Source organism: Neolamprologus multifasciatus, chromosome 23 (genome assembly GCF_963576455.1).
Source record: "Neolamprologus multifasciatus chromosome 23, fNeoMul1.2, whole genome shotgun sequence".
In the NCBI taxonomy this organism is placed as follows: Eukaryota; Metazoa; Chordata; class Actinopteri; order Cichliformes; family Cichlidae; genus Neolamprologus; species Neolamprologus multifasciatus.
Window position 1 is genome coordinate 18,123,505 of NC_140460.1, and position 23,397 is coordinate 18,146,901.

General features: G+C 38.0%; 1 protein-coding gene across 3 annotated transcripts; it reads left to right on the forward strand.

The window, feature by feature from the left end:
* Window positions 1-1,078: 1,078 nt before the first annotated feature.
* LOC146491336 (adhesion G-protein coupled receptor G7-like) lies at window positions 1,079-23,397 on the forward strand. 3 transcript variants are annotated; one of them, XM_085152699.1, is made up of 11 exons: window positions 1,080-7,263; window positions 7,430-7,785; window positions 8,901-9,049; window positions 13,893-14,006; window positions 14,238-14,428; window positions 16,044-16,196; window positions 16,323-16,435; window positions 17,121-17,479; window positions 21,540-21,621; window positions 21,904-22,062; window positions 22,499-23,397. In XM_085152699.1, the coding sequence occupies exons 5-11, from the start codon at window positions 14,411-14,413 to the stop codon at window positions 22,713-22,715; spliced, it is 1,101 nt and encodes a 366-aa protein (XP_085008825.1). In that variant the 5' UTR covers window positions 1,080-7,263; window positions 7,430-7,785; window positions 8,901-9,049; window positions 13,893-14,006; window positions 14,238-14,410; the 3' UTR covers window positions 22,716-23,397. The 3 variants fall into 3 exon arrangements, 1 of the variants encoding a protein (XP_085008825.1); XR_014872567.1 differs by lacking the exons at window positions 16,044-16,196; window positions 16,323-16,435; window positions 17,121-17,479; ... (1 more) ...; window positions 21,904-22,062; window positions 22,499-23,397 and having other exon boundaries at window positions 1,079-2,987; window positions 5,592-6,308; window positions 6,963-7,067; window positions 7,154-7,263; window positions 14,238-14,413; XR_014872568.1 differs by lacking the exons at window positions 16,044-16,196; window positions 16,323-16,435; window positions 17,121-17,479; ... (1 more) ...; window positions 21,904-22,062; window positions 22,499-23,397 and having other exon boundaries at window positions 1,079-2,987; window positions 5,592-6,308; window positions 6,963-7,067; window positions 7,154-7,263; window positions 14,300-14,413.

Here is a 23,397-nt window from a genome sequence, read left to right on the forward strand (position 1 = left end):
TACTGAGGCTCAGTATTTGACACAGAGTTCATGTTTACTGCTGTAATAGCTAATAATGATTAATATAATAACTATAATATTGGCCATATTATATTTACATTACCAAAGTGATATGACTTTAGTCTCATGAACAACATTAGCTAATTGTTATTTACTAACTAATCTTAAATGACTGTTCAGTACAGAAATGAAGCCCAAAAATCATGTTTTACTGTCCTGTGGTCTCAACCTCAGATACTTATCAAATCACACAAAGCTCTTGTAGAAACAAACAAACAAATGAACAAAATATGTTTTCCTTCATTTCTGTCAAACAAAGTTGTATGACACGTTTCCAGCGGTTAGTATCATGGTTGCTAGGCAACCTGGGAAGCGCGACAGAGACTAGACCGTCCCATACAGACAATCTTGCCGTTTATTTTGCAAATCGAGCTCAACACTGCCCCTAGCGCCCTGGAGCACTTCCGTTGTGTTTTGGAATTTGCATGTGCTTTGGGGTTTGCATGTGTTTTGGAGTTTGCATGTGTTTTGGAGTTTGCAAGTGTTTTGGAGTTTGCATGCGTTTTGGAGTTTGCAAGTGTTTTGGAGTTTGCAAGTGTTTTGGAGTTTACAAGTGTTTTGGAGTTTGCATGCGTTTTGGAGTTTGCAAGTGTTTTGGAGTTTGCATGTGTTTTGGAGTTTGCAAGTGTTTTGGAGTTTGCAAGTGTTTTGGAGTTTGTACGTGCTTTGTCTCTAGGGGCCACCGTAACTTAGATCACTTCTAAATGTTAATTCTTGGTTTATTTCAGTGTTTCCTTTGATCCTGAGTAAATTGGTTTGGCTGAGATTAAAGTTAAGCTTCAAAACATATTAATCACAGTTAAATTAGAAGGGGGGGGGGGGGGGACTCCGGTCCTGTGACATCATCAAGTACGCTGGTGTTCCAATTGTACAAATCGCATCGCGAGTCCATGCTCGCGTTCTCGGCAAGTCCATACTCCCGTGCATTCTCGGCTAGTTCAGACTCGTACTTGAGAATTGAGAAAAGGCCACAATAAGGCCCGTCCAGACTGGCAGCCCCGCCTACATCCTGCTTCAAACGAGCTGTGCATTTAGCCCTGTGCTTTGTGGTGTGCTGTGTGAATGTGTTTCTGGTATGAGAAGAGCTTGGCTGCATTGTATATATTGTAAATAGTGTGAACAGACCTTTTTTTGTTGATCTAGTAGCTGTAGGGGTGGGAAGCAGTTTTCTTTTAGAACCTTTTTCTCCCGTTTAGGTTAGAGAGACAGGTAAGAGGCCTGTATTTTCTTTTGGGTTTCTGATTACAGGTAAGTCAGTTCCATTTCATGACTAGAGTGTTTTGTTTGTTGTTTTGGCCATGCCCACCCCTGATGCGTGCTACTTTTTGAGTTCAATAAAATACCTGGTTGTTCTAAATGTAGGGGGGACATCTCCCTCTGAGCTCTGTAAAAGTTTCCAGGCAACAGCAGGAACACAACCAAACAGGTTACTATATAACAGGTTATGTGTATCACACCACAAACATAACAGTTTCTTACAGAAGACAATTGGAAATCATAACATCCATCAGTATGTCCGCAGGGGAAAAAGTATCTCGATGTGACACTGTCCTTTACTTATATTTGGGCTTCATTTTTTGTCACTTCTGATATGAAGTAATCCAGTCAATAAGATGATGTAAATAAAAAAGATGCAGACTTAAGTTGTTGTTTTATGGCAATCCTTTCAAAATCTGAAATTTGAAACTCTTTTAACTGTTTAGTTCTTGGTGTGTGTGCCTGTTTTCATGGTTGAAGTAATGGATTTTAATGTCCACATGTTGCATTCAGCTAGAATGGAAAGAGAACAGCCTTTTAATAGTAAATTAACAACAACAGCTGACATCTAATTTCATGTTTGCTGTTTATAAGTTCCTTATAAATCCCTGTGAGCTTCAGCTGTGGGAAACGGATGCCAATTGGGTCATGACCAGCAAACTGTGGACACCAGGGGGCGCTGTGGAGACAGCAGTAAACTCCAAACACAAACTGAGAATGAAAGGTTAAACAGTGATCAGCTGATTTGCTCAGTGAGAAATCAATCACTAGGTCTCGGGGTGAGAATGGGAGATAAAAACACTTGCAGCATGTATTTAAAATAATTTACATTTTTCCTTCTCCTGCTGTAGAGTGAAGGGTTGATGGCTGATGAAACAATGGGAAACCACTAACATGGTCAGCATGTTTTTGCTGCTAACTAACATTACAAACCACTGAGTACTAGTTTATTGAATGTTATCTCTCTATGATAATCAGATAAGATAAGATAACCTTTATTATTCCCACACGTGGGAAATTTGTTTTGTCACAGCAGAAAGTGGACAGTGCAAAGTTACATAGCAAAAATGAGAAAAAACACTGGAATAGGATACGAATAAGAATAAGATACTGTACACAATAGAATAGAATAAAATATAATACTATATACGATAGAATAAAATAGAATACAAATTCTATATACAACTGTGTAAAGTACAACATTGTCAGAAAAAGAGTATTGCACTTAGTGTTATTGTTGTTGCACATGTGTGGATGTGTGTGTTTGGTCAGTTGCGAAGTCTTTGTTGTGGAGTCTGACAGTAGTGGGGAGGAAAGATCTGCGAAATCTTTCCTCCCCTACGCCAGTAACTTTGCACTGTCCACTTTCTGCTGTGACAAATCACACCATATTTATTAATTGAGCACCTTCTACAAAGCTGGACTGCAGTTTGAATTCCTTTATAAGTAACTTATGAACAAAGATAAGGAACCTTTTCGTGAACATGCAGTAAAACAATCAGGCACTGTATAATTTGATGGCTTATTGTAAAGCAGAGTAACTCGGCTGAATGTTTTCCCGCAGACTCAGTGGCACAGTGGCGTCTTTAAAATATTACCAAACCAGACAAATAGGAAACCTGATGTGCAGCTGCTCATCATCATGGATGGCTGGCTTGTTTTTGCTCTGGGTAAGAAAAACTGAGCTTTTCTGATTGTTGCTGGCAGTTCCTTAATTCGTCACTTAAAACTGAACCAACTCAAATGCGACTCTCCTTAATTTTTCATAGATAAGTTTGAATTAATGCACTTAAACAACTGAAATATACACAAGATATCAAATAACTTATGAAATGCATTGCCTTTCTTTGTCATCGTTTTTTCAGACTTAATAATACAGTTTTTAATGATAATTATCTCAATAAGAGAATGTTAATAGTGGTCATTTCATATGGCGTTATTTTTAGTTCTTTTACTGTGTCATTGTTTTTATATTTAGTATCAGTAGTAGTATGCTATGATACATTGTGCTACAACACATCACTCTAATCTGACATACCTTTTCATAGATAAACAGATGCTTTTTGTTCCCACAATGGACATATATATAAGTCAACAAAACACAACAAATGATAACTATACTATGAGAGAGTGCTGCAGTTATTTATTTGTAAAAAATGTTTGGAATCATGTATGATTTTCGTTCCACTTCTCACGTGTACACCACTTTGTATTGGTCTTCCACGTGGAATTCCGATAAAATTAATTCATGTTTGTGGCTGTAATGTGACAAAATGTGGAAAAGTTCAAGGGGGCCGAATACTTTTGCAAGCCACTGTATATATTTACAACAGTAATACCCCCCCCCCCCCCCAAAGAAAAGCAGTAAAAGAAACAGTAATTAAAAACAGTCAGTAATCAAGTAAGACTGACGTTGTTTCAAGAGGAAAGTGCAAATTACATTAATGAATAATATGTGCAGTATAAATGTAAGAAAAACAGCTGCATCAAGGTATAATACAAATGCCTGACAGGTGTGCTCACCTGTAACAGAATTAAAAGTTATTATACAGATTTGTAGAAAATAGTAGGAATGATTTCCTGAAGTGTTCTTTTTGGCAGTGAGGTTGTGTCAGTCTGAGGGAGAGTGTGGAGTGCAGTGGGTGTGATGGTTTATCCATGATGGAGAGCAGTTTGTTCAGTGACCTCTCTCTCAAATGCCTCCAAATTCTAATTAATGATGTTTCCAAACTTGTGGATTTGTTTGTTGATCCTGCTGGTATCTTTGGCACTGATGCTGCCCCACCCAGCAGACAACAACAAAGTGGTGCTTGTTTGAACTGTCAAATATGCAAACATATAAGATCGTGACATTTGTATATATTATATTATATTATTTTATACGGCATATAGATGTCGGCGCTCATAGTGCCCTAGGCAATGTTTATATAAAGTATCGTCAAGATTTGCCACTCGACTAGGAGGACAACCTACAAACATGCACTATGTCTATAACATTCATAGTTTTGCTTACAATTAATTTGGAGCAGTGACATCATACTGTAATGATCAAAGTATTTAGAACAGTGAGTATTTTTTATGGACTTCTTTTCCATGACCACTGACTGCACATAAAGTAATGCACCCATCACTCATCATTTTACAGCTGCCTGCTATAACTGGAGAACATTCCAGGATCTGGTTATAAAGGTTGACTTGAATGTTTTCCCTCTTTATCACATAAAAGTCAACACAAGTCTGTGAGCTTCACCGATGTTTGATGTTCTCCATTTATCACATTGGTGCTATGTTTCCTTGTTTATAGAGGCCATTACCGTGTTAATCATTTTACTCTATAACATCCTGAAGGTACAGAAAGGACAGATAATATTGACCTCTGACAATATCCAGCTGCTGCTTGTGAGCATGACTCCAGGTACTGTTGACATTTAGGTCATTGCATAGACTACTCTGGTGTGGTTCAGAATGTGCAGCTGTGCTTATTTCCAGCTGTAGCAAGCCTATTGTAGTAGTTGGGGGAGTCTCCTAGTGGGTGTGTGTGTCAGTATAGCGTGGCAGCAATTTCATGCAGCTCGTGTTCTTGTTCTTGGTGGTCTGGTATTATGGTCTTATGTTGCTGACAACGAATAAAGGTCTGTTGCTTGATTTAACTGACTGGCTTCGAGTTTTCGGCTGAATTTGACTCTAGCTTGAACAACTATCCCTGCTCACATGAAAGCCACCTGTAGTCAGAGTCCCACCCCTTCATCAAATACCGTCTGTCTCAGAAGAAGTCAATGAGAAAACTTTATTGAGACAACAGGGGAGGAGAGTTGTGCCTAACCCATTCCCATAGTCATAACCAGCAGTGCAACGCTATAAAACATGAAAGGTTAATTTAATATAGTTCAGACATTCTCCATTGGTCCGGCCCAGGCATCATCATTAAGTAAAATTTTATTAGTTGGTTGCAATTCCACATAGAAGATCTAAGGATCATTAGTCTCATTCTCCACAAGTTACAGTGCCATGTCAGGGGCTCCATATTGACATACTGTGAAATGTAATGACTTGAGTAGTCCTGATTTTACCTGCACTGCCACCATCAGATCATTTTAATGTCCAGTACCTGTAAAACTATCTGAATCAGCCTCAGCTGGGTATTGTGTTTAATACTACAGATGAGATAGTATAAGTTCATGCCAAGTACAGTAAATATTCTACATGCTAAACAAAAGCATGTTAATATTGTTAGGTTCAAACTGATCATTGTAATTCTGATATTTTTCCCACAGCTATTCCTTTAGCCTCCTTCACAGCAGGAGCAGAGTTCACTGCAACAGCAGCCATCTCTGATACTGCAGCTACTGCACTCCTTCCTACTGATGTTTCTGATCATCCTACTACTACACAAAATATTACCACAGTACAAACGGTTACAACAGAGGGTACAACTATAACAGTTCCTAACAATACCACTTTATGTAATATTTTTAATGTATGTACTAGTCCACCAGGCACTGATCCAACAGCTGACTCAGAGCATACTTTAATAACAGAATTTGTCACATCAGAACATCCACAAACTACTTCTGCTACCATTACCAATCCTGCTATTACAACCACAGATTTTACCAGCCCTGATACTACCTCTAACCCCATGACTGAGCAAATGCCTACTACTTACTATGCTCCCACTAATACTACTTCTAACACAGGTCCATACACTAACACTACTTTAACTCCTACAGCTAATACTACTGTAACTCGTGAAAATACTACTACTACTACTACTACTACTAACTACTACTACACCTCTCCTGATACTGCTTCCCCAACAATTCCCACTAGTGCAGCTAAACCTCACACTATACCTTCTACTACTACTACTACATCTCCAACTACGGTTACCCCTCTTAGCACCACTTTCCTGAATTGTTCTAATGGTGGGAAAAACCTGGATGGTGTCTGCATCTGTCCTGATGAATTGACCGGAGAGACATGTTCAAAAAGTAAGAAAAAAATAACAAAGACTGAATTTTGTTTCAAGGTGACAATAGACAATAACTTTGGTGTCATTATTAAAAATATTGGGAAACTGGTTGTTGGCACTAAATTACCTCTTTTATTGCAAGATGTTGTGATTTGTAAATTAAAAGTCCATGTAGTGTTGTATTTTAATCTCATTTATCCAAAGCTTATGCAACAAAAATGACTCAAAATCCCTTCAGTCTGATTACATTACTGTCATCTTGGATTAATCTGCAGCCAAAGTTTTTCTGTTGACCAATACATGGTTTTATAACAGATCTGATATTTGTGAGAACAGTACCAATGAAGCAGTTTTAATATGTTGTTTCATTAAACTTTACATGAATTATTTATTTCAGTGATGTGAGGATGCAGGAAAACACCATCAGCTTGTCAACTGCACTGTCTTGACTTTATTGTGAGACACAGCTTTTAAACTAGCACAGACCCATCTCAGCTGTAAACAAACAATGACAGATGGTTATCTGAATGCCAATATTATTTTGCTCTTGAGCATGCATCATCCATTTGTTGTGATTTTTTTTTATATATATAAATTACTACGTATTGTTTTCTTTTCAGAGTCAGACATAATTCTCTAAAACACAGTTTGTATTTTTATGGATTTGTATTAGACAATTACTGCAAAAAACAGACATTAGGACAATTCACGTTCAACTCTACACTCAGTGGCCGGTTTGCATATTCTAATGAAAAGTGTAAAGTAGGAACAAGTGGCGGTAAGTCATCCCCTCAGTCCAACATCACTCTATCAGGTACAGCACAGTGTAGTGATGCTTCTCTTTCTGTTACTATTCCCACTCAGCTGGTAAACCTCAGGCTTTAACCAGATGCTTGTTCATGAATGGATCAGCAAATTTCAGCCATCCACAGATCTTCCAGTGTAACCTGACACTCAGTGACATACAACAAAATGTAAGAACTGCAGCTTTTTTCATCTAAAGGTAGATTGGAAGTCTTGTATAACTGAGGTTTAAGAATATTGCTTTGAGGCAATCCTCTGGAAATGCATCTTTGAGATCCCATGCAGAGGATTCCAGATTCAGAACACAAGAATAAAATCATGTCTTTCTTCTTTCAGCTCACAAGTCCAGCTGATTTAGAGATGCTGGCAACCAGCACTCAGATTCTGACATCCAACCCAGAAGAGCTGACAGCTGAAAATGTTACAGCAGCAGCTGAGATCAACACACTGCTGCTGTCTGCAAACGCCACAGAGGTACAAACATTCAACAAATCTTAAGAAAAAAGAAGGAAATGAAGCTTTAAATCAGTATTAACAAGGGTTTGGTCATGATTTATAATCATGTAATATGTTAATCTTAGTTCATATTTGTGTTTGTGCAGAACGTCAGGGTTAGCAGCAGTAGCAACAGTAAGTCAGCTGCTGAACGCCACTGTGCCAGATGATACCAAGGCAAAAAACGCAACTCTGGGGTGAACCAAACAAATAATAAAATCTATATTGATGGTTACAAGGTTCCTAAGTTCTCATGTCTCATCGTATCTGTATCATCTTATCTTACTTATATGAAGCTTCCTATTGTGTTTGGTTTAAATTAGACCCTTTTGAATATTCTCTTTTTGTGGAACAATTGTTTAAACAACTACAGTCACTGGACACTTTATTAAGTACAGCTTGATTGTACCACGTTGGACTGTCTTAAAAACTTCATAGATTCAACAAGGTGCTGGAGATTTTGGCCCACGATGTCATGACAGCATCACAAAGTTGGTGAAGAGTTTTTGGTTTCACACCTTTAATGCAAATTCCAAAGGTGCAATATTGGTTTGATATATGGTGACTTTGGAGCCCATTTGAGTACGGAGAACTGAATGAATTGAGCTTTGCGCATTATCTTACTATGGGCAGCAATCAGAAGATGGGTACATCAGAATCAGAATACTTTATTAGACCCAGAGGAAACTATGTACTTGGGGTAAATGTGCATATTATGGTCATAAAGGGATGGTCATGACTAGTAGCAATACCAAACTCTGACCCTGCCATCTAAATGTAATCAAAAAGATCAAAACAAATGAGATCTTTCCAGCATTCTGTCATCCAACTTTGGTGAAGTTTTGAATTGTAGCCTCAGTTTCCTGTTCTTAGCTGATTGGAGTGGCATCCAAAATGTTCTTCTGCATACCCTGGTTGTAATGACTGGTTATTTGACTTCCAATCAACTAAAGCAGGCTGGCCATTCTGCTCTGAATGTAGGTCTGTTTCAGTGAAAGCCATTGCTGGAAAGTTTAAACAATAACCCATAATATATCGACCAAAAACAAAGTTACGCAATTTTTGGGGTGATCCGTTTTAAAAGAAGTGATATTTTTGTATCATAATTTGCTGATAGGATTCAAAGTGTATAGATATCTAATTGTAAACAACTGTTCTTTTTGTTTGTTTTGTTTTTTTGTTTGTGTATTTGTTGTTGTTTTTTGAATTGATAAAAATAAACCTGGTGCTTTAAAATGATTAAGTATTACATTTCAGAGGGACTGGCAGCTGAACATTAGAAATGACAATGCTTTTTGTATGTTATCTACAGGCTGACGGTGACTCTGGATCAGCTCTCTGTGAACCTCAGCCTCAATCTCAATGCATCTCAATCTCAGATAGTTCAGCCAAGCCTGGTGGTCCAGTCAGCACAGATTTCTGCTGCAGGCACTCAGGGAGTCCAGTTCACTTCTCTTAAAGGTCAGTGAGAAACTGTGTGTTAAAAAAAAACAGCAAAGTGTGCTGCTTTTTTTATCACAGCATATTCCACTAGGTAACCCTAACATACAGTTTCAGTTTGACACATTCTGACAGCAGTAAGAATACCTTAATAAATTTAACATTGAGGGCATATCTGTTCAGACAGATTTAAGATCCACAAGTGTGTGTCAAATTAAGGAACAATTGTGGTTTTAGGGAGTCTTGAAACTGTAAAACTTTGAATGCCTGTCTGTGTGTATTTTTTATGGGACAGTGGTGACAGAGTTACAAATGGGGACCTTGATTTTGTCAAGTGTCACTGTGACCACCAGGCAGGATATAAATCAGACTCAACAGGCAGAACTTTACTCAAAACCACAACTTTATTGGTGGACAGAATAAATAGAAACTAAAGTGGGAAAACCTAAGAATTTCACTGACAAACAGAACAGACAGCCAGAGATGAGGAGAATGTGATACTGAACAGAGGGAAATACAGACACTAAATACAAGAAGGAAACAGGGCAAGAGGAAACACCTGGGAAACTGGCAGCTGGCAGCTAATAAATCATTTTGAGGTCCAATCGAAGTTTTTCTCTCCAACAGAATGCAGTTTATTTCAACCATTATATGTTAGGTTTTTTTTTTTAGTTTTAAGAGCATGATCATGATAAAAAAATATCCAATGCTGGTTTATTTCTCACAGCAGTAAATAAAGGGGCTGGTTGATGTTGGATGACCTGTATAAACTTTAATTAATGTCTTTAAAATGATGGCAGCACAAACAAAAATTTTAGCAGCACAAACCAGCTCAAAAATAGCACAGTTGACTGACACCAATTTTCTTTGATTTTGTTGATATGGAGTGGCTGGTTGACCTTGTATGACCAGCAACAAACTTTTCTACAACTGAGTTTCCTGTTTCTCTGGATCTATTTTTGTAAAAGCAGCAGTGAACCCCTCTGCCTCCAGGATGTCAGTCCCATCTATCTATTGTTTGCAAAAACAAAAGAAATTATGGACAGTAGGTTGCCAGTTTGTCTATCCCTCCTTACCTAAATGCACCAGCATGCTTTTCTGTCCCCTGAATGCCAGGTTGTCTGCCATCTATCATTTGCCAAAAAAAAAACCTGCTCTACTATCCCTCATTTGCAATACGCAGCAGCAAATGGCTTCCAGGTTCTCTTTCTCTATCCCTCATTCGCAAAATGCAAAAGCATGTTTTTCGACCACTGCATCAAACTTTCTTTTTTTTTCTTCCCCTGTGCCATTCATTTGCAAACACAACAGCAAGCATTCCTTATACTGGGATGCCACTTTCTATGATATTGTTTCTTTCTTTGCAGAGTGCAGCAACAAACCTTTCTTGCACTGGCTTTCTGGTTTATCTGCCATTTGTCTATCATTTACACAATGGAGCAACTATGAACATTACTGCCACTGGGCTGCCAGTTAATTGCTCCACTAGCCCTTCTTTCCAATAAACAACAGCACATATTCTTCTTCTTCTTTCTTGTCACTGGGTTGCCAGTTTCTCTGCCATCATTCCCTCTAAAAATGCAGCAGCAGACCTCTTGCGACCGGGGTACCAGGGCAACTTCCAGTAACACATGGCTAAGTTTTACAGCTCAAGATCCTTCTTTACAACCATATGGTCTTCATTCCTCCAAAGCTTCAGTTCAGAGTCGAGCCATGTTGCTATGTGATTAGGGTTCTCTCACTCCTGTTACGGATTCAAATATTGGGGATGGATACAGGAGGAAAACCAAAATAACAACACTGGTCCGGCCGGGTCAAGTCAAACGATGATTTAATGAACACACGCGTGGGAGATGGACACCATACAGCAGACAGCATCAGATCTCAAAATGGTGGAGCCTTGATCAAACTCTTATAGCCTCTAGTGGCCCCCACCTAATCATAAAAGCCTAAACATTCACATTCTTTCTCTGACACAGCGCCTAAGCTACGACCTTGGCTCCCTGTTTATCTGCTCCTGGTGAGATGGGGCAGTATGCTCTGTTCTCTTCTAACCAGACAAATAAGGCGATGACTTTCTGCAAACAGTATTTCTTATAACTCAGCAGTATAATGCATCATAAAACAATATCATTCATTCACAATAAATCAACAGTCTAATGTAATGCAAATCAGTTTACCAAATGTAATAGTTATCACCTTCTTCTAATTCAGGAGAATAATGCAAACTAAAACTACATAATAATTCACAATCTTTAATTAGGGGTCTAACATGGCATAAAATAATATTATAATCCAACACTCCTTTGTCAAGGTCTCTCATCATCTGGAATTTCCTTTGATCTCTTCTCACACCATTCATTCCTAATTTTCCCAGCTCATCTGGTCCACTCAGTGGAATCCTTGACCACCCTATTGAGGCATGGGTCACTTATCATTGCAAGCATGCCTACCAGTTAAATTTTTGCAACCATCTTTGACCTTAGTAATGCATAGTCATTACTGCTTCTAGGGGATGTCTTATTTGGAGATGTGCCCAGCCTGGGAGCTTCTGCCAGTCCCCTCTTAAGCTTTCCCTAAACTGCAGCCTTAATTCATGTTCAAGCCATCTGCCTTCATCCATTGAAAATGCTGTCAACCCCAAAATGAGGATGTTGGCCAAGCTAGTGGAGATACTTCATTGGTAGTATTAAAGTCAGTACAGTACAGTCACTAGCTGAGGCTGATTCAGAGATTTTTGCAGTAACTGTATATTATAATGATGATCTGATGGTGACACTAGAGGTGAAATCCGAACCACTCAAGTCATTACAGTACATTTCACCAGTAACAGTCAACATTTTTCAGTCTGAAACAAAGCTCTGCATAAAAAGACTACAATATACCCAATACTAAAATGTATTTGTGCGAAGCTGATGAAATGTCACAAGAGATTTTTTGAGTAACACTAAGATTTGTAAGTTGTGGAGAACAAGACCAATAATTCTGAGGTCTACTATGTAGTGTTGCAACCAACTAAAAAGATTTAACTTAACAATGATGCCTAGGCCTGCCCCACAGAGAAAGTCTGAGCTGTATTATGATAAACTTTTATGTTTTATTGGATTGCACTCTGGGTTATTATGACTATGGGAAGGGGTTAGGCGCAAGTTTCCTCCCTTGCAGCCTCAATAAAGTTTTCTCACTGACTTCTTCTGAGACAGGCTGTATTTGATTAAGAGTTGTGACTCTGACTAAATGCACATGTTATGTGAGCAGTGATAGTTGTTCTAGCTGAAGGTTCTATTCAAGCTTCTGTTGTGGTATCTGATAAGAAACACAGATTAAAACAGCAGGCTCTTCTACAGCTGGAGAAAAGCACAGCTGCACAGTCTGAACCACACCAGAGTAATCTATGCAATGACCAAATATCAACAGTAACTGCAGTCGTGCTCACAACCAGTCACTGGATATCGTCAAATGTCACTATTATCTGTCCTTTCTGTATCTGTTGGGTGTTATACAGTTAAACGATTAACACAGTAATGGCTTCTACAAACAAGAAGACACTTGCAGCAATGTGATAAATGGAGAAGCTCATAGACTTGCATGATAGCAGTTAGTAAAATGTTCAATTCTAACGAGATGACTGTGAAAGCAAAAGCATAGTGTTGACTTCTATGTGAGAAACAGACAAAACATTAAAGTGTGACCTTCATAACCAGATCCTGGAATGTGATTTTTTTTTAAGATTTTATGGGACGTTTTTTATAGCAATAATGATTTAAGGATATTTTATTGACATGAATGATTACTTAAGAATTGTTCTGAATTTCTTTATAAGGACATATATGTCTTGATGCATGCTCAATCATCCAGGTAAGTCAGTCCCAAAAGATTGATTCTCTTGATCTGGATGTAGCGTTTTCAGTGGGATAAATGCTGCTTCATCACTCATCCATGTGACTTCTTCAGTCTCAGATGACTGCAGGTTATGAGGTGCCGTAAGGGACATTATTACTGAAACACTCTCACGCACACTACTGAAATTTTATCTCTCACACACACTACTGAACGATCTGAAACGAAGTGAAAACAGCTGATTAGAGTGAACATAGTGACACCACAGGGGAAGCAAAACTAAACACAATGAACATGAGACCGAAAATAGAACAAGAAACGATGAGAGACTTAGACATGGCACACAAACTTGACAACATGGAGTATGCAGACAAGAAACACATGACATATTGACACTGAAGACAAGAAAAGACTTATAAATCAGGAGTTATAGAAGAAGTAAAACTAGAAAAAAAACTCAACTAATCTTAACTAATAGTGGCAACACAAGAACATAAGATATAGAAATAGAAAACAAATTCAAAACTGCTGGGTCACAGACCCAGCCCCTGACATACAATTCCACCAAGCGGCTGAACCTCATAGAAGATGATAATGCCATTTTGGATGTTGTCAGAACCACAAGTCACCTTTGAGAGCTGTCTTGAATAACTGTGTCAAGGAGGGAGGGTTTAGATGGTGCTAGTGAAAGCACATGAGAAGTGAAGGATCGCCTTGAGGAATTATGTGCAGGGTGGTGTCGGGGGTCTGGGTCTGTGACCCAGCATTTTGAGATTATAGTCCTTTTGTGAACTCATTGTGTTTGGAATGTTTTAGTTTTTATTAGTTAGTATTTAGGTATTCTTTGCTGTGGCTGTGGCTACTATTACATACACTTCTCCTGACACTACACCTTTTACTACTACTACAATAGTATTTTGTTGGTTTAAAGCTTACATTTGGAATTTTAAAATTAGTGATCCAGTGGTAAGGTGATTTTATGTGATCACTAACAGCTCATTTTTTGTTTTTTGTTTTGCAACAGGGGACTCTGACAGTTTTATAGCCAACAGAATTCAGCTGAACACAAACGCAACACAGGTTGTCGTGGGAAACGGTTTCGTAGCTGATGCCCTTATTTACATGCAATTCCCAAAAGGTGAGTTTTCTGCATTTCCACCTACTGAATTCCTGGGAGAGAACAACAGAACTTTTGAAGAAGGTCATTGTATTAGTAAGGGGTATTTATAAGAGAGTTGTTTTAGTTTGTTATTAGTAAAAATGAATCACCTGTATTTCAGACATTGTTAGATCTTTTTACACCTACACAAAAGCTTCAAATTTCAACTAGTTATTACTAACTACAGTGAATTTCTTTCTCTTATGTTAGGTGAAGGTGTCAGAGGCCGTCAGACAGATTCAAACCTCTCTCTGGGTTTTGTTCTCTATCAGAACGATCGTTTCTTCCATTCAAAACACTACATGAGGCAACGGGCCACCATCAGGGTCCTGTCAGCCAGCGTCAGAGGGCAGGAACCCAACATGGTGCCACAATAAGTGGAGATGATATTCAGGCCAATAGTAAGAAATTCAGTATTTCTATGATAATTAAAGTGTGATAACATTTATTGACTACTGTTTTTTTCCCTCTGGCTATGAGATTTCCTGGGTATCTCGGGAGGATTGCTTTAAATCCAAATGTGTGTTTCTAAACCACATAACTTCCTTATACATGAAATAAGTTTGTTTTGTTTTTTTCACTTCAAGCAATGTCATTGTCTCACATTAAAAACAAAACATTTTTCATGGTCCTTGGACCAACTGGTCTTTGATCCAGTAGTTTGAGTTTGTTCTTAACTTAGAATTTACAAAGGGGTTATATATACAATTACCTGTTTTTCAAGTATCTTTAGAACTCTGTGTTACCTACATTATAACCAATCTGGTCCTTTTTGGCCACTTAAAATATGTTTACAAAACTATGGTTTTATTTGTTGCATTTTTTTCTGCTTTTTAACTTTTAACTGTATAAATAAAGGATATAATAAATTCACTGCCAAAACTGCAGCTTCTGCCTTGTGACAGGAATGTTGTTGGTGGCTCAATATGACTTGATATAATTCATGAGGGATGCATTTGACATTTTCAGATATTATAGACCAACAACTTATATATAGTAGTTTAAATACAAGCAATCAGTTTATTGGCACAACCAGCTGGGTACACAGTGACCGTGACAACCTGATTCAATTTAAGGAACTGAATCATTGGTGCGATTTGTGCTGTATTTTGGTGATTTGTGCGAGAGAGCAAACGTGTGTGACATAATTAGAGACATGGAGCTGGGAAGAGAGGACACTCTGCTTATTGCTAAACAAAAAGTAGTTCATCAGCAATTCTGCTCCCAGGTCAAAAATGTATATAAGAAATACACTATACATATATATAGTTATAATTATAGAAGTTATAGTATATTATATATAAACATGCCTGTCTGCTGGTTTATTACATAATCACATGGAGGCAGGGGCACAGCTCAGCACAAGCATAATCCCAATCCATTATAAGATTGTGTTGTACATTTTTATCTCTCTCTCTCTCTCTCGATAGATAGATAGATGGATAGATAGAACACACCATGGCACATGTTTAAAAAAGTAAGGATCATTCATCAAAGTGATTTATTATTAACACAGACATAACATTATTTTTTACTAAAAAATACATGTTCAAAGCACCACATCAACCTGATATCTGACAGAACTGTCACATGATTTTAAACAGAAGCTGTTGGCTCAGTTCTGTAGAGTGGGAAATCATAATGAAGAAGTTCATTATAAGTTGTAGATTCAAGCTACTCTCCATATTTTTGGCCACCAGATGTCACCAAAGAGAATTGTTGGCCATCACTAGTGTTAAGTGAGTCTCATGTTAGTGTCATCGCTTTACGCGTTTACGTCCTTCCCTGCATCAAGCTGTGTGTCTGGATTCTGGGTCTCTGTTTCCTGTCTTATTTTCATAGTCTCTTGACCAGTGTGGATTGGGTTGAGCTTTGTTTCCCCTGGCGTTAGTCAGATTTAGCTCACTTTTGAATTGAATTTGGATAATGTGATGGATGATTGTTACAAACAAACCCAGAATAGACACTTTGTAAATCAAAGTTGTAGATTTCTAAACCTGTGTGCTTCTGTTTTAGGACATCAGTGGGATGTCTCTGTACGACTTCTCTTGTGTTTTCTGGAACTACATTCAGAAGGACTGGAGCACCAGCGGCTGCTCTAAAGGAAACACTTCAGATGGACTCATGAGATGTTTCTGTAACCACACCACCAACTTTGCTGCTCTCTGGGTGAGTATCACAAGTTTACAGGTTCACAGCTATAAGGCTACAGCTTGCTTAACCTTGGTCATGAACTAGCTCCAAATGTAAACTATTTATATTTTATGGCATGATTAAATCCTGTTTGTTTTTCAGTCATACAGAGAGAACTACGAGTATGCGAAAGCTCTGGATGTGAGCTCCAACGTGGGACTATCTCTTTCTATTCTGGGTCTGGTTGTGACGATCATTTATCACATTAAAGAAAAGTAAGTTTGGGTTACTTCACAGATTAGAAATGACGTTAAATTATGTTGCATTTAAATTCTCTCATCACATTTACCACTCATCACTTCTAGTTGTTATTTCACAAACTGCAACTTCCTTGGATCCAACAAACAGTATAATTATAATAACAATAAGGGTTGATTATTTTCTTATTTTATCTGACTAATTAAAGTCAGAACTGGTAAAACCAGTGTCTGTAGAGTCTGTAGTAAAAGCAGTATTTTAAATTCAGGAGAATTTTGGGAGGGATAATTGGAGTATGTTTTCCCATTTGTAAGACCTGAAAACCAGTAGTAATCAATACATTTTTATTGTTTAAGGTTAGTTTGTTTAAGTAAGAAAATAATTATATTTTCAGCTAAAAAGAAAAACATGTTTGATTGATTTTAAGCCTTAATATCAAAGAAAGAAGTTGCAATGTCAATTCAAAATATGAAAATATATTATACTGACAAAAAATCAAAATATATAGAGAAAAATATCTATAATAACAAATATTTTTCATTACATTTAAAGCAAAAAGATGTGCTTAAAACCAAATATGATTTCGTTGACTGTACGGGCTTTACAAATGGGCTTACATTTTTCTTTTTAATTTTCGTGTTTTTCTTTTAGAAATACAAAAGTTTAAAAATATTGAAACTTTGTTGTTTTTTCTCTCTGTAGCTTCTTCAGTAAGTCACATGGGCAGCAAAGTAACCTGAATTCAAAGATGGCTCTGCTGTGCATCTACCTCAGCCTGCTGGCCTTCATCATCACCTTCCTCTCTGGAGTCCAAAACTCCAGCAGACAGAACAACACTAAGGTGCAGGGTGATGATTTGACCAACAACCTCCTGAACTCTGATGAACACATAGAACTAGTCCGCGGCTCGTGTACGGCTGTAGCAGCTCTGCTGCACTTCCTCCTGATGGCCACCTTCATGTGGAACAGTGTATACAGCTCTCAACTGGTGCTGCTGGTCCGGTCAATGCGCCGCAGCCTGCCAACACACTGGACTCCACTGAGTGTGACTCTGGGATGGGGTAGGACATTCAGAAAGAAAACAAAAATGCCAAATTTGAAATATTTTTAAAAATACATTAAAGCAACAAAGGTATAATTGGCTGTTTTTGACTACTTTAAATTTTACCTCTACATTTCACCTTTAAAAACTATTTACTTTGCCTTGTTTGGTATCATTATTTTCAGCACAACCTCGCGTGTCTGAATTTACAGTTATGTTTCATTTTGACATACTGTATTAACACAATTGATCTAAAATCAGACAAAAAACTATTGAGGAAAAAACAGTGTCCACTGGCCTGTAGGTGACTGCAGAGTCCTGGCCCGATGAGGTAACTCTTCTGTGTTGTGCCATCCGCTTTGCCAGAGGTTGTTTGGTTTTCCCGATGTATAAATCCTGGCAATCCTAGTAGCACTTAACAGCGTACACAGTGTTACTCTTTTTGTGTCGGGGGACCTTGGTGTGGATTCTTGGTGTGGACCAATTTTTGGCGCAGCGTGTTTTGGGGTTTAAAAGCAACAGAGACATGGTGTTTGGAAAAAGCCTTCTTGATGTGGTGTTCTTCTCCTTCCCTGACCGCTGTGTCAGTGGGGATGGTGTTTGCTCTGTGTTGTAGCGTCCTGATGACACCCAGTTTATGCTCCAGTGGATGATGAGAGTCAAATCTTAAATACTGATCCGTATACGTTTACGGTACACATCAGCTTTTAGATGTCCCCCATTACTGATGGAAATCTCACAGTCTAAGAAGGCTAACCTGCCACTTTTCATATCCTCCCTGGTAAATTTGATGTGTCGGTCCACCGAGTTAATGTGATCCGTGAAATGTAGTACGTCCTGAGATTTGTTTTTCACCCAGGTGTCATCCACATATCTGAACCAATGGCTTGGTGGTGTTCCAGCGTAGAATAACAAAGCCCTCTTTTCCACTGGGGAACCCATGGCAGACCCATGTTTCTGCCTGTAGAACTGACCCTTGTATGTGAAGTAGGTGGAATGAAGACACAGTTTCAAAATCAAACACACTTGGTCGATGCTGAGAGCGGTCCTGTTGCTGAGGTTGGGGTCATCCTGTAATCTCTTACGAACTGTCTCCAATGCTTCAGTGACTGGGATGCAAGTGAAGAGAGATGTAACATCGTACGAGACCATGGTTTCATCTGCCTCCATAATGACATCTCTCACCTTCTCAACAAAATCCAAGGTGTTCTGAATGTGGTGTTCAGAGCATACAATTGGTCTTAAAGGTGCATCCTGTTTATGTATCTTCGGTAAACCATACAGACTTGGTGTAGATTCCCCTGGGTATAGCCTGTGTTATGAGGTTCATTCAATAGCATTGTCTTGTTCTAACTGCTTCAGACAGTCTATCACCATCTTCCTGTACCTGAATCCTTATTTGACTTATCTAAGAGTCTTAAATTTGGCACTGACAAATAACATCTATGTTTAACAATTCAAAAGAAAAACTGAAGTGAGATGAAACATTTTCCAGTGATAAATCCTAAACCAAAACATAGTAAACCTACTCTTGAAGCTAACCAAATCAAAACTGATTTTAAAAGCAAACACTCTGCTGCAGGACAGATGGTGGTCTGCCTGTCTTCACCCCAGGGAAAAGGGTAAAATACCATGGGTCTAGGGGTGGGTTGCCCTTTTGATGGCAATGGTACCTGGACCTGGGGTATAGAGTGTGTTTGGGGAGTGTGAGTGTGTGTACAAATCAAATCAAATCACTTTTATTGTCACAGCACATGTGCAGGTACACTGGTACAACAAATGTGAGTGAAATTCTTGTGTGCAAGCTTCACAAGCAACAAAGGTGTGCAAAATGCAATACAATAACATAAGAACAAGCAGAATATAAGAATGGGTAATCTGAGGATTATAACAATAAATATATGTACAAATTTAAGAATGTATGCGCATTACTGAATATGTATGCTAAATATGCATATATACCTGTGTGTGTGTGTGTGTGTGTGTGTGTGTGTGTGTGCGTGCGTGCGTGCGTGTAGGTGTGTGTGTGTGTGTGTGTATACATATATATAAAATTTAATAGAAATAAACATAAACAGAGGTCGGTTGTAGGAAATGTGCAAAATAAGTGGCATTTGTGTACAGTATGATGTGCATAATGTTGGAGTTCCAGTAAGTGAAGGTGAGGTGTCTATGAAGTGTTCAACAGTCTGATGGTCTGATGGAAAAAGCTGTCTGTCAGTCTGTTGGTTCAGGACCGGATACTGCATTACCTCCTGCCTGATGGAAGTAGTTTGAGCAGCTTATGGCTGGGGTGACTGGAGTCTTTGATGATCCTCCCCACTTTCCTCAGGCACCGCTTCCTGTAGATGTCCTGGAGGGAGGGAAGCTCACCTCCAATTATCCCTTCCGCACACCGCACCACTCTCTGGAGAGCTTTGCGGTTGTAAGCGGTGCTGTTGCTATAACACGTGGTGATGCACTCCCTACAGATTGTTACATGGAGAAACCTTTTGAATACAAGCGCACTCACGCACACAGGTGTTCACACGGGTGCTCACAGACACAAACTATTTCTTTCTTGGCTGCTACCTCAAAGCACAGCGTGTGCTGTCATGCACTTGGTGCTGCTCAATAGCATTCAATATTTAGTATTTACTGTTAGTAACACTTATCTAGGTTATTGCTGTAGTCTCCCTATCCGGTCGTTAAGTGATGACGTGACGAATCCTACTTCTGGGCCTAAAGTAGTCTGCGTTTAATATGGCTTTTGTGTTGTTAACATGTTTTGTATTTTCTTCTATTTAATCTCAAAAAGCTCCTAAAACAGTCAGTGATCACTGTTGACCTCCCTCGGCTTTTATTACCGCTAATCATTTATTTATGCTCAGTTTTTAAAACCTTAGGATGTAACTACAGCCCAGCCCATGCAGCAGTATATGAATGACTAACCTCGTATTGTGGATGGATTATCTCAGTTGTTCTCCTGGCTGAAGTTTGGTCCTTTTACAGCATCCTGCCATGCGATTACATTTGTTCCTGACCACCTAGAACACTCACGTTAACTTTTATCGAGTGGAAAAAAAATTAGCTTGTTTATATTATGCTAACATAGCTGTGTCGCTAGCGGTCACGTAGCACATCATTATATACCAGCTAGCCAAACTTCAGTAACCCTACAAACGTCACTGCTGTTTAGTTTTCTGTCTTCATTTATGTTGGAAGCGATAACAGAGCTGTACGTTTTAATTTGTTTCCAAAACCCCGCAGTCAGGACATGCTATATTGTATTTAGATAGAAGCTAGTGAGCTAACTTCCTGCTAACTTCTATCTCCGTTAAATGTCATAAATTCCTTTTCATGGATGTCAAACTCAATTGTTACAGCTGGTAGAGCAGAACGCTGATCATTTTATTAAAGATGAAAGACTTTAGACAGTTTTTCAACTCTCAGTAATGCCATAGTGATCGTTTGATATATGCACCTGCAGCTGAGTATAGGCCCAGACACGGCTAGTGATGTCAGACTTAACGACCGGATTGTGTTGCTCTGTTTTTGCTTGTTTGTTTATTTTTTTCTTTCAACAGGTGATCCAGCAGATTTTTTAATGTCTTCTCTCACTGTCCCTCTTCCCCTCTGTTTTTCTTTCCCTCCCTTTCTTTCTTTCTCCCTTTCCTATCCCCCAGTCATGTCTGTCCAATCTGTAATAACTTAAAGTAAAATGAAATAATAATAATAATAATAAACCAATAGCAAAGGTAAATCAAGTGGACCAATACGGCAAAGCTAGAATGATCCACTTGGTACAATAAATCCGTGGGCATCTTTCTTAGCCTTTAGACAATAATTCTGAAATTCTAAAATACCAAACAAGACATGCAAAAATAAATAAATAAATAAAATAAATAAATCAAATCAAATCAAAACACCCCAAATAAAAGTTAAAGTTCTTTTTTCAATATTTACATAAAAATAAAGAAAAAGTAATACATTTATAAAAAAAAACATGAGTAAAAATGTTGACTTTAATATCTGGCCCACTTAAAATGTTGAATTTAAATCTATTTCAACTGTTTTTTTAATTTATTGTGTTCTGTTAGGAGTGCCAGCCTGTTTCATGGTCATCACACTGGCGGTGACCTACAGGGTGGACAGTCCTCTGGGATACAGACAAGAGGAATTGTGGGTAATCATTGCTGTGATCAATTCTATTTATTATTTATCTATTTAATATGTGCTTTGATTACCAGTTCAGTCATTGCCTTGTCCAAATGTTTTGACATTTCTATGAATTTTCCACCTCACAGTTTAATTTATAGAACAGTTTATTGTTGAGGTGTGATGTGGCATTAGCATACCAGAGTACCAAAATTTAACATCTTCAGTTATAAAGTATTTATAAAGTTTTGATCAACATAGACAAAAAGTATTTTTCTTAATGCTTCTTTTATCCTCTCATTGCAGTTGTTGGCTGGCAGCGTTGGATAAGAAGCAACAGTTCAACTTTGGGAAGCCAATGTTTTGGGCTTTCCTTCTTCCTATCAGTCTGATCCTGATTTACAACATCGTCCTGTTGGTTCTCACCTCCATGGCCACGTGCAAAGTTGATACCAGACTGACCAGGTAACATCTAACGCTGCTGTCGTCCTCTCACTGCTGACTTCAAGCTAATTAAAAATGATTCCATGAAGAAAGAAAAAGTCAGAATATTACTAGGCTTTGAGTATAAACTCATGAAATGCAAAATTTGCAAATAGTTGTTTTTTTAAATTGTTTAAAAAAACATGACACAAAGTTTTTTTTACTTTCATATTAAGTTGATATTTTCAATATTTTGTCAAAATAGTAACATTGAAGAAATACATGAATACACAATTTTAAGGAAAAGAAATGTTTTTAAATGTTTGTAAACAATGCCACTATAATTTTCCATTTTTGTTGTCAGAAAATGTATATTAATGCATTAATTGCATCTTAATAGGCATGATGTAAAAACTTCCACAGATGAATCATTTCTGCCATGCTTCAATTTGGGTTTTAACTCTTTCTGTTTTTACAGCAGCAACAAGAAGTCGTCTTTAAGGAGGAGGTTCCTCATCAGTTTGTCTCTGGCGTTGTTACTCGGTCTGTCCTGGACTCTGGGATATTTCGTGCTGCTCAGTTCAGAAAAAACACACCTGATCTTCAGCATTTTGTTGAAGATCAGGTGTGTTTCACCTGTGTGGTCGTACCTGTGTGTACGACCACACAGGTACGACTCCTTCCACCATATTTGAGAACTGAGATTAAAGGTTTCATGAGCTTCTCAGACTTCAGATAAACACATAAATTACAAAAAAACAAAAAACAAAACAAACGAGAGGTAATTGTTGAAAGTTTCTTTAAACCTGTTTCTTCCTCAGGAATTTTTTTTTTTAGAAATATATTATATATAGTGCCAACTTGATCCCCTAAATAGCAATAGGTTGATGAACGGTCCTGACACATCAGAGTTTCTTTGAAGTTAGCAACTGACTGTGAGTTGCTGCAAATCTGGTCCCCATCTTCAAAGCAGCAATTTCAAAGGCAACACAACTGCACACGGATTTACTGCACATGGAGGCAACCATTTTTGTTGCACTGGGATGTCCAACTGTTCTTCTTCTTTAGTGCTAATGTAACATTAGGCAATCCAAAGTTGATAAAAATGTATTATAAGAAAAAGCTGGTTTTATTAAATGTAATATTCTGAAAACATCTTAATGTATTTTGTAAAATAAAAAATAACAGTAGTGATTTTTTAAAAGTCAAAATACTCCAAAAAATAAAACAGATATATTTCAAAAATAAACTATGACAGAAGCAAAGTGGTTCAAGTTCTACAAGAAGTGTGGAACTTTTGTTTATTTTTATATTTATTCTTATCAAGTGAAAAATGAAAAAGCTAAAAGAATTTAAGAATTTCATCATCCTCATCAT